Here is a 12,558-nt window from a genome sequence, read left to right on the forward strand (position 1 = left end):
TTTTCCTTCGGGATGAATAAAGTCTTATCTTACGTCCTTAAACTCTTAAACTAAAAAGCAGCGGATGCAGTTCATGAAAAGTGTTTTTTTAATAAGCGCACCTTCAGTATGTGCAGCTCAGTGCGCTGGATGTCCCAAAAATCACACGCTCCGTCCGTGACGTAGGCGAAGTCTAAGATTTTAGGAGGGTAGATTTCCTGCAGAGAACAGAGGACAGCAGAAATGATAAACAACTTGATCATCATGAGAAACGCACACAACGAGGCTGAGAGGTGATCGTGGGGATGGGGCTTTGAGTGAGTATATCAAAAACTAAAGACTATAATAAATAATGTAACTTGTATGTCATCACAAGGGTCCGATAACAATATGAAAAACTCTTTAAAATGATGTGCTTTGTTAGTTTCCACCACTGGGATCTGACCCTAGACATGCAGGAGTATTCCCTTGGATGTAAACACGGAAGACGTTCAGGATGCCCTCACCTCGATCTTGGAGGCGATGAAGAGCGCGGAGATGCCGATGAGCTGCAGGTAATCTTTGTTCACGTTCTCTTGAGTCACCATGAAGCGGTCGAAGAAATCCTGAGCGAGGTAGGCCGTCTGCCGGTGGAGCGAGTACACCTCACACACCTGAACACAAACACATCAACACACACATTAACACACTGGACGGCCATTTGTGCAGCTTTTAGGAGTCATGTTCATATCAGTATGTAGTGTCTCTACTTTAAAGAGTCCTCTCCTGCTGATGTTCAGGTGTATATCCGTATGTAGTGTCTCTACTTTAAAGAGTCCTCTCCTGCTGATGTTCAGGTGTATATCAGTATGTAGTGTCTCTACTTTAAAGAGTCCTCTCCTGCTGATGTTCAGGTGTATATCAGTATGTAGTGTCTCTACTTTAATACTTTAAAGAGTCCTCTCCTGCTGATGTTCAGGTGTATATCAGTATGTAGTGTCTCTACTTTAATACTTTAAAGAGTCCTCTCCTGCTAAGGTTCAGGTGTATATCAGTATGTAGTGTCTCTACTTTAAAGAGTCCTCTCCTGCTGATGTTCAGGTGTATATCAGTATGTGGTGTCTCTGCTTTAAAGAGTCCTCTCCTGCTGATGTTCAGGTGTATATCAGTATGTACTGTCTCTACTTTAAAGAGTCCTCTCCTGCTGATGTTCAGGTGTATATCAGTATGTAGTGTCTCTACTTTAAAGAGTCCTCTCCTGCTGATGTTCAGGTGTATATCAGTATGTAGTGTCTCTACTTTAAAGAGTTCTCTCCTGCTGATGTTCAGGTGTATATCAGTATGTAGTGTCTCTACTTTAAAGAGTCCTCTCCTGCTGATGTTCAGGTGTATATCAGTATGTAGTGTCTCTACTTTAAAGAGTCCTCTCCTGCTGATGTTCAGGTGTATATCAGTATGTAGTGTCTCTACTTTAAAGAGTCCTCTCCTGCTGATGTTCAGGTGTATATCAGTATGTAGTGTCTCTACTTTAAAGAGTCCTCTCCTGCTGATGTTCAGGTGTATATCAGTATGTAGTGTCTCTACTTTAAAGAGTCCTCTCCTGCTGATGTTCAGGTGTATATCAGTATTTAGTGTCTCTACTTTAATACTTTAAAGAGTCCTCTCCTGCTGATGTTCAGGTGTATATCAGTATGTAGTGTCTCTACTTTAAAGAGTCCTCTCCTGCTGATGTTCAGGTGTATATCAGTATTTAGTGTCTCTACTTTAATACTTTAAAGAGTCCTCTCCTGCTAAGGTTCAGGTGTATATCAGTATGTAGTGTCTCTACTTTAAAGAGTCCTCTCCTGCTGATGTTCAGGTGTATATCAGTATGTGGTGTCTCTGCTTTAAAGAGTCCTCTCCTGCTGATGTTCAGGTGTATATCAGTATGTACTGTCTCTACTTTAAAGAGTCCTCTCCTGCTGATGTTCAGGTGTATATCAGTATGTAGTGTCTCTACTTTAAAGAGTCCTCTCCTGCTGATGTTCAGGTGTATATCAGTATGTAGTGTCTCTACTTTAAAGAGTTCTCTCCTGCTGATGTTCAGGTGTATATCAGTATGTAGTGTCTCTACTTTAAAGAGTCCTCTCCTGCTGATGTTCAGGTGTATATCAGTATGTAGTGTCTCTACTTTAAAGAGTCCTCTCCTGCTGATGTTCAGGTGTATATCAGTATGTAGTGTCTCTACTTTAAAGAGTCCTCTCCTGCTGATGTTCAGGTGTATATCAGTATGTAGTGTCTCTACTTTAAAGAGTCCTCTCCTGCTGATGTTCAGGTGTATATCAGTATGTAGTGTCTCTACTTTAAAGAGTCCTCTCCTGCTGATGTTCAGGTGTATATCAGTATTTAGTGTCTCTACTTTAATACTTTAAAGAGTCCTCTCCTGCTGATGTTCAGGTGTATATCAGTATGTAGTGTCTCTACTTTAAAGAGTCCTCTCCTGCTGATGTTCAGGTGTATATCAGTATGTAGTGTCTCTACTTTAAAGAGTTCTCTCCCCCTGATGTTCAGGTGTATATCAGTGTGTAGTGTCTCTACTTTAAAGAGTCCTCTCCTGCTGATGTTCAGGTGTATATCAGTATTTAGTGTCTCTACTTTAAAGAGTCCTCTCTGACCTCCAGCAGCCAGTCCAGCAGGATGGCTCTCATCTTGGGCTGCAGCTTGGGGTGTCTCTGCAGGTAACTTTTGTCGTGGACGTACTTCAGCTCCTTGTTGAGCATTTTGATCCAAACGTCGTCGGAGCTGGCCCAGCTGCAGGACAAACACCGGGGGTTAGTATCTCTATACGTACCATTGGAGAACGTCCTGAAACTGTCTCGCATCCAAAATCGACTAGTTCAATTGGTCAGTGTGTCGTTCAAAGTGACGGTGAGATGCCAATCTACCGGTTATTATCTGTATCTATTATTGAGATTTAAATAACCTGTTTAGCCCCGAGCCTGTTTTTCAGGTCTCAGGCTCGAAAGTGACATTCCCAGAACAAATGACCGTATCTTCACTTCTAAAAAAGGGTTACATTAATCACCTTTTTTCTCAAAGTAATGATAAACCTGTGAGTTGGATGTAGAAGAGTCAGAATCAATATAGATGATTTTATTTTTAAAGTTAATTCAGATTGAACATAGTTAAAAAAATGTTAATTAGTTTCCGTCCAAAAAAAAAACACCATTACTTATAGTGAAAACCACCCTTGAATGATGGGATAGCCGACTAAAGGCTTTAGGAATCCAAACAATAACATAATAAGTACTCTGATGCAAAACAAGTCACATTTGACCTTTTTAGAGGTTTAGAAAAAAAACACTTCTGGGGTCATTTGGGTGGATTTTCCATATCTCTGGGCCCCATGGGTCGATTTTGATGATTAATTCAGAGCCTTCTTCGTTATTACCCTTATGTTTCGTTTGGCTAAAAATGGTCAATATTGTCTGATAGCCGAGTTTCTTCCCGTTAAGTGGGTATGACACACCCATAGTTTCTTAAATGTTAAGAAGCCCTCAGACGCTGTTTCTTGCAAGATGTTGCGCTTGGCCCCCGTGGGGTTTAACTGGTTAATTCAGAATCACCATGAGACTGGGACGCCACAAAGTCTGAGTAGAGACGCTTTCAGTGGGAACACTGAGTCGGGCGGAGCCGGAACACTGAGTCGGGCGGAGCCGCAGCTCAGAGTGACGAGTCATTGAGGTGTAAAACACACTCTCTCTCACCTGAGGCGGGGGATGGGGGAGGCCTTGATGAAGAGGTTCTTGAAGCGGTACTGCTTGAAGCTGGACGGGTCAGCGGGCTCCAGCTCTTTGTGCGGCGTCTCGATGAGGAGGCAGGGACTCGCTCCGTCCTCAGACCAACACTTCTAGAAGCAAATACACGGACAAGGTGAATAAATATATCAAAACAAAGACTCCAATAATGCTTTACCTGTACGGCACTTTAGAAACACCAGGGGAGGCTCAGGGTGCTTTAACTACATGGTAAACATCAACATTTAAATTAGAGAACATAAATTAAATATCAGGTCAGGCGTTGCTGTAGGCCTTTTATTGGAGTTTACCTCAAATGTGCTGTAAATAGCAGTTTACCAGTCAAGATCACCGGTGACACTTTGTGGTGACAGCAGGTACTGCACTGTCACTACAAAGTGCTCTTAGGAGTGACCTTAATCCGACCAAATCAAGAACAAACTAATAATTAGACCCTCCAAAAAAACACGGGCTAAAATCCTTGATTATGTGATTAAACATGCAGAGTTTTTATGTGATTTTATGCGGTGAAATTGCGGGAAGTTGCGAAAAATGTGGAGGAAAAGAGTAACAATTTTTTTAAATATTGTCTGTCTTATTTATTCTCTCTCACACACAACCTGCCACTAACATTAAACCCCTTTACTATTCAATTAAACACATTCAATGTTTATTTATTGTAAAAGCAATTGGGCTATTTTAATCTCACACGCGTTTTTCTGGAGTGTCTAAATAATGTGTAATAGCTTGTTGATGTGCTTTGTTCAACACAGATAATGTGTGGGAGACTAAACCGGGGCTAAAGGAAAGCCAGGTGTGATATGTGTGATCTACGGTGTAACAAAATGGACGCTCTCAATAAAAAGGAAGCTATAGTTTCCATTACTGAACTTTAAATATTCAAAGCAAAGCTAGTTTTAGCAACTGAAACAGAGAGGACACACACACACCACAGATCAACAATACACACATCCCAGCCTAAACGCTACACACAGTGATTCAGAGTGATGGCCTGTGGACACACTGACCTGGATTTCATAGCTCTGTTTTTTGGCAGCAGGTTGTAGTTGTTTCTTTGAGGGCTGGAGAAGAACACAAATACATGGGAGTTAGCATCAGTGCTAGCAGCTACAACGGGGTAACACACTGTTATAACGTTAAGTCCAAAGACACACAAGTATGAAACAACACAAACCTCTGATTTCCTTTTCTTCAGCGGGGCTTTGACGGTCGGCACGAGTGCGTTTGAATCTCTGGCTTGCAAAGTAATGCGACCACTGAAATACAAAACAAAAGTGCATCAGATTTAAGAACAGGGAATCTCATGGCATGCAACTGCTACGGGTCGTTTGAGTGACTCACGGCAGGAATCAGATTTATGACATGTGTTTTAGTTCGATTGTATTAAGACAAGTAACCGTGTGCTGAAGCTACTGTGATCCTGTAACGTGTGTTAAAGGTTTACTGAAGCTCATTCATCACGCAGATCATTACTTTAAAGTTTAGCAGAACTACTCAGGTCTGTACTTGAGTAAAAGTAGAAGTACTCAGATCTTGTTCTTGAGTAAAAGTAGAAGTACTCAGATCTTGTACTTGAGTAAAAGTAGAAGTACTCAGATCTTGTACTTGAGTAAAAGTAGAAGTACTCAGGTCTTGTACTTGAGTAAAAGTAGAAGTACTCAGGTCTTGTACTTGAGTAAAAGTAGAAGTACTCAGATCTTGTACTTGAGTAAAAGTAGAAGTACTCAGGTCTTGTACTTGAGTAAAAGTAGAAGTACTCAGGTCTTGTACTTGAGTAAAAGTAGAAGTACTCAGATCTTGTACTTGAGTAAAAGTAGAAGTACTCAGATCTTGTACTTGAGTAAAAGTAGAAGTACTCAGATCTTGTACTTGAGTAAAAGTAGAAGTACTCAGATCTTGTACTTGAGTAAAAGTAGAAGTACTCTGATCTTGTACTTGAGTAAAAGTAGAAGTACTCAGGTTTGTACTTGAGTAAAAGTAGAAGTACTCAGATCTTGTTCTTGAGTAAAAGTAGAAGTACTCAGGTCTTGTACTTGAGTAAAAGTAGAAGTACTCAGGTCTTGTTCTTGAGTAAAAGTAGAAGTACTCGGGTCTTGTTATTGAGTAAAAGTAGAAGTACTCAGATCTTGTTCTTGAGTAAAAGTAGAAGTACTCAGGTCTTGTACTTGAGTAAAAGTAGAAGTACTCGGGTCTTGTTATTGAGTAAAAGTAGAAGTACTCAGGTCTTGTACTTGAGTAAGAGTAGAAGTACCAGAGTGTAGGAATACTCTGTTTCAGTAAAAGTCCTGCATTAGAAATGTTGCTCAAGTGAAAGTTGCGACAGTATTTCACATTGTTCATCCAGATGGAGTAAAAGTACACCATTTAAAGTAGCATAAAATGGAAATCCTCAATTATAGTTCCTCGAAATTGTACTCTGACTGCAGATCATATGATCCACCAAAATATTGATTAGTGATCAAGAAGGTGAAGAAACAACTCAAATGAATGCTCCCATTTTCTTTGATAATGCTTTGAATTATTAAATAACAGCATGTAAATCTATATAACCACCCAGCCGTACCAACTGGGGGATGTCCTGGCCCCCCGATGGTCCCCACACCACAGCTTGAGAACCAGCTCTTACCTGCGTCTGGACATTGTGTAGAGTATCTTTATGGCTCCTGCAAAGAGAAAGAGGAGCAGGTGAGGATAAATCCACAGCGCACAGATTTCACATCCTGGAGTTATTCAATTCCACTGTACGGCCGTCATTCTGTTCTTGTATAACTTATATTATTAACATGAATACACACTTTTGCACTTTCTCGTACATTAGTCTCGCAAAAATAATGTGTAGCTTTTTATTCTACTGTTTCTCCTTGCACCATGACTGGACCCCAACATGTAAGAGCACTTCACAGCTTAGTGATAGCTAGCCTTCGAGTTCAGAGGTTCAGCTCAGTAAAGAGGGATAAAGTGGCTTTAACAAACAGTGATGGTCAGCTAACTAAGCTAAAGCACGACATGGGAACACATTTCATTAAATAGCAGGTTTATAAACCAGATGAAAGTGGTCAAAGAGCCACACTAGCTTACAGAGCTAGTGACTACATCCAAAAGAAAGGAGGGGGGCTGATTGTTCCCTCGATTTCAAACAAAAAAAGGTCATAAATGCTGCATTAAAACGCACTTTTATCACCTTTATTGGTTGAGCAAACATCTCAATGCGAGTGTAGTGCAGTTTTAAAGTGTGGAAAGGCGGTAATATGGACTTTATTTCAGGGTTGAAACTCAAAGACGCGCCAATTTCAGAAGCTCAGAAGCGGGAGGATTTGAGCTCAGCCTTCGCAGAACCTCCTACAGCTTCCGCGGGGAAACTAGTGGAAAACAGCCCAATATCGGCCTAAAACCGACATCAACTGCTGGGTACACTCTTGGGGATATCATATCTGAACACAAACCTTGAAAAAGGTTATTAAATGCGGATAAACCGAGACCACAGCGAGGCTACTTTGTGCGGAGGAGCTACAGTAATTAGCAAACCTAGCCTGGGTCAGCTAACTAGGTCAACAATAACCAGCTAACCCCGACCCTCCATTATAACACCCGACACAAAGCTGCTTTCACGTTAACAGTGAACCTCAGTCTGAAGAAACACGCATAGAAAGGGACACTTTAACAGAGTTTAAAATCACAACAACAGCAAGTGTTACTGGAAATAAACTCTTAAAACTAAAACTCACCAAGTACAGAGTCTGAAACCCTATATAATACAGAGGAAACCCACTTTTATATGAGGTAGAATACAAGAGGAGAATAAGATATGAATGCAGCGTCTCGATTGCACTTTTTAACCCACATTTACAGCCAACTGGTCAACTTTTACCCCAAATTACAGCAAACCGCTCCATTTTTAACCCACATTTACAGCAAACTGCTTCATTTTTAAGGGCAACCCGTGCCATGCAGACCCTGTGAGTCGAGGCTCAGACATCCCGCGTTATTAGGCAGATTTTAAAGGATAAAAGTGTCTCGGAAGGTCTCTTACCTCTTCGTTGGAGAGTCAGTGAATGAATGGATGCATCAGCTGTGGCGCCGGCGCCAATCCTTATATCCGCCTCTTCCCACTGCGCATGCGCGTTCCCGGTTAACAGAAACCCGCTAAATGTTCAAATCCCGTGAGAGATGTTCACAAACGGGCAGAGTTCCCATGTGATTAACGTCCCGAGAGCGATCGAAGGTGTTTGTTTAATAATATATCATTAGTATGCAGCTCTGGGGGAGTTAACAGCTTAACAGAAACGTAAGGACGCGATTTAAAGGGATTTTGACGGAGTTTCACCGGAGCCTCCGTTCATTTCGAACGTTCTATTCAGTTTAAACGGCTTTCCGTTCATCCCGGCTGAACTCTAACGGCTCGTTTCACTCACTCACCTCACACAGCGTCGGTACTCCGCGTTAACATTCACTTTTAACGGAGATATTTACACTTTCTTTACGCGGTACTAAAACTGCTTCCGGATACGAGTCCCGCCGGTGGGAGGACACTGCGATACGTCAGGCCTATCACAGAGCTAGGGAGAACACTGCGTGACGTCAAGCCAATCAGAGAGCGAGCTGCCACCGCAGCGTGCTTCCTGCGCAGAAAGTAAACAGACACAGCACGTGGAGCAGCTGTCAGACAAACTGCTGCTGCTGATTGTATTTTATATTATTTAAGGTGATAACTTTTTGATAATAATAATAATAATAATTAATAATAGTATTATTATTTATTCGAAATAATATATTATTATTATTTACATTACATGTTAATTGTTAGACGCTTTTATACAGAGCGACGTACATACTCAATACTGTGGGCAATCCCCACAGGAGCAATTTGGGGTGAAGTATCTTAACCAGGGACACAACGACATGCTGACTGCAGTGGGGTTTGAACCTGTGACCCCCTGATCCCAACACCAAGGCTCTATCCACTGCGTCACATGCCTCCCTTTGCCTAGTCTTCCTATTTTTTGTATCTTATGAGTTGTAAATATGATGCATATTACGTTAATTGTTTTACAACGGTAGAAACTCTGCTGATTACTTTTTTGAATGTTGTACTTATTTTTATTTGAACAGTATACAGACGTAGTACTGTGTATCAGGTTTTTTCAGTGTATTTTATTGCATACAATATGTATATCCTATATACACGATCAACAGACACATTTATACATATGCACACATTAAGATAAAAACGTAATGTGTGCATATGTGGGAAACGGTATTTCGATCTCTCTGTCTGTACACACAAACTGAAAGACTGACAATAAAGTTGACTTTGAAAACGTTGCAATATTATCAATTACAGGTTGGACTTTGACTTTGAAAAGTGAACATATTGACAGTGTCAGCATTGCAATTATGTATTAATGATATGTAGCTTTTCTTATAGTTGCATATTTCTAGATCAAGTGGAAATGAATGATTTTCAGTGTTTGCCTGATGTGCATATTAAAGGTCCCCTATCATACTATTTTCATCAATATATTCCGGGTCTCAGATATATCCAGAGCCTGTCTCTGATTGGCTGAAAACACCAAACAGATCGTTGCAGCATTACCCATAATCCTCTCTGTTTCAGCCCTGTTTCCAACGTGCTGATTCTCTGTCTGTTACTTTAGATGAAAATAAGGAGCCCCTCCCCACGCCCCTCCGAGAGAGATTTGGTTACAATAACTCAATGGTGCTCTAGAAGGAGATTCAGGTGATAAGGGGGGGGGGGGGGGGGGGGGGGGGGGTTACCTTGGTTGCTGATTGGCTAATGGTTGCTCAAGACAAAAGATCGTTATGACATGGAGAAGAGGGGACACATGTTGATGTAGAAGAGACAAGAAGAAGAGGGGACACATGTTGATGTAGAAGAGACAAGAAGAAGAGGGGACACTTATTGATGTAAAAGAGACATGAAGAAGAGGGGACACATGCTGATGTAGAAGAGACATGGAGAAGAGGGGACACATGCTGATGTAGAAGAGACATGGAGAAGAGGGGACACATGTTGATGTAGAAGAGACAAGAAGAAGAGGGGACACATGTTGATGTAAAAGAGACATGGAGAAGAGGGGACACATGCTGATGTAGAAGAGACATGGAGAAGAGGGGACACATGCTGATGTAGAAGAGACAAGAAGAAGAGGGGACACATGTTGATGTAAAAGAGACATGGAGAAGAGGGGACACATGTTGATGTAGAAGAGACATGAAGAAGAGGGGACACATGCTGATGTAGAAGAGACATGGAGAAGAGGGGACACATGTTGATGTAGAAGAGACATGAAGAAGAGGGGACACATGTTGATGTAGAAGAGACATGAAGAAGAGGGGACACATGTTGATGTAGAGACATGAAGAAGAGGGGACACTTGTTGATGTAGAAGAGACGTGGAGAAGAGGGGACACATGTTGATGTAGAAGAGACAAGAAGAAGAGGGGACACTTGTTGATGTAGAAGAGACATGAGGAAGAGGGGACACATGTTGATGTAGAAGAGACATGAAGAAGAGGGGACACATGTTGATGTAGAAGAGACATGAAGAAGAGAGGACACATGTTGATGTAGAAGAGACATGAGGAATAGGGGACACATGTTGATGTAGAAGAGACAAGAAGAAGAGGGGACACTTGTTGATGTAGAAGAGACACGAAGAAGAGGGGACACATGTTGATGTAGAAGAGAAGAAGAGAGGACACATGTTGATGTAGAAGAGACATGGAGAAGAGGGGACACATGTTGACGTAGAAGAGACATGAAGAAGAGGGGACACATGTTGATGTAGAAGAGACATGGAGAAGAGGGGACACATGTTGATGTAGAAGAGACATGAAGAAGAGGGGACACATGTTGATGTAGAAGAGACATGGAGAAGAGGGGACACATGTTGATGTAGAAGAGACATGGAGAAGAGGGGACACATGTTGATGTAGAAGAGACATGAAGAAGAGGGGACACATGTTGATGTAGAAGAGACATGGAGAAGAGGGGACACATGTTGATGTAGAAGAGACATGGAGAAGAGGGGACACATTTTGATGTAGAAGAGACATGAAGAAGAGGGGACACATGGTGATGTAGAAGAGACATGAAGAAGAGGGGACACATGTTGATGTAGAAGAGACATGGAGAAGAGGGGACACATGTTGATGTAGAAGAGACATGAAGAAGAGGGGACACATGTTGATGTAGAAGAGACATGTAGAAGAGGGGACACATGTTGATGTAGAAGAGACATGTAGAAGAGGGGACACATGTTGATGTAGAAGAGACATGGAGAAGAGGGGACACATGTTGATGTAGAAGAGACATGAAGAAGAGGGGACACATGTTGATGTAGAAGAGACATGAAGAAGAGGGGACACATGTTGATGTAGAGGAGACAAGAAGAAGAGGGGACACTTGTTGATGTAAAAGAGACATGGAGAAGAGGGGACACATGCTGATGTAGAAGAGACATGGAGAAGAGGGGACACATGTTGATGTAGAAGAGACATGAAGAAGAGGGGACACATGTTGATGTAAAAGAGACATGAAGAAGAGGGGACACATGTTGATGTAGAAGAGACATGGAGAAGAGGGGACACATGTTGATGTAGAAGAGACAAGAAGAAGAGGGGACACTTGTTGATGTAAAAGAGACATGGAGAAGAGGGGACACATGCTGATGTAGAAGAGACATGGAGAAGAGGGGACACATGCTGTTGTAGAAGAGACATGAAGAAGAGGGGACACATGTTGATGTAGAAGAGACATGAGGAAGAGGGGACACATGTTGATGTAGAAGAGACAAGAAGAAGAGGGGACACTTGTTGATGTAGAAGAGACACGAAGAAGAGGGGACACATGTTGATGTAGAAGAGACAAGAAGAAGAGGGGACACATGTTGATGTAGAAGAGACATGAAGAAGAGAGGACACATGTTGATGTAGAAGAGACATGAAGAAGAGGGGACACATGTTGATGTAGAAGAGACATGAAGAAGAGGGGACACATGTTGATGTAGAAGAGACATGGAGAAGAGGGGACACATGTTGATGTAGAAGAGACCTGAAGAAGAGGGGACACATGTTGATGTAGAAGAGACATGAGGAAGAGGGGACACATGTTGATGTAGAAGAGACAAGAAGAAGAGGGGACACTTGTTGATGTAGAAGAGACACGAAGAAGAGGGGACACATGTTGATGTAGAAGAGACAAGAAGAAGAGGGGACACATGTTGATGTAGAAGAGACATGAAGAAGAGAGGACACATGTTGATGTAGAAGAGACATGAAGAAGAGGGGACACATGTTGATGTAGAAGAGACATGAAGAAGAGGGGACACATGTTGATGTAGAAGAGACATGTAGAAGAGGGGACACATGTTGATGTAGAAGAGACATGTAGAAGAGGGGACACATGTTGATGTAGAAGAGACATGGAGAAGAGGGGACACATGTTGATGTAGAAGAGACATGAAGAAGAGGGGACACATGTTGATGTAGAAGAGACATGAAGAAGAGGGGACACATGTTGATGTAGAAGAGACATGAAGAAGAGGGGACACATATTGATGTAGAAGAGACATGGAGAAGAGGGGACACATGTTGATGTAGAAGAGACATGAAGAAGAGGGGACACATGTTGATGTAGAAGAGACATGTAGAAGAGGGGACACATGTTGATGTAGAAGAGACATGTAGAAGAGGGGACACATGTTGATGTAGAAGAGACATGAAGAAGAGGGGACACATGTTGATGTAGAAGAGACATGGAGAAGAGGGGACACATGTTGAT

General features: G+C 41.9%; 2 protein-coding genes across 2 annotated transcripts in view; both read right to left on the reverse strand.

Annotated features, from left to right (window-relative positions):
* Positions 1-12,558, reverse strand: part of LOC307012830 (uncharacterized protein) — a 271,685-nt gene that overhangs the window by 159,088 nt on the left and 100,039 nt on the right. The window lies entirely within an intron of this gene.
* Positions 72-8,116, reverse strand: ccne2 (cyclin E2; the record flags this gene model as incomplete). The annotated part of the gene is made up of 8 exons (XM_079640895.1): positions 7,786-8,116; positions 6,382-6,418; positions 4,930-5,011; positions 4,763-4,816; positions 3,705-3,847; positions 2,613-2,748; positions 486-632; positions 72-197 (listed from the first exon to the last, which is right to left on the reverse strand). The coding sequence occupies exons 2-8, from the start codon at positions 6,393-6,395 to the stop codon at positions 72-74; spliced, it is 702 nt and encodes a 233-aa protein (XP_079497021.1). The 5' UTR covers positions 6,396-6,418; positions 7,786-8,116.

Source organism: Notothenia rossii, assembly GCF_949606895.1.
Source record: "Notothenia rossii genome assembly, chromosome: 7".
Lineage (NCBI taxonomy): Eukaryota > Metazoa > Chordata > Actinopteri > Perciformes > Nototheniidae > Notothenia > Notothenia rossii.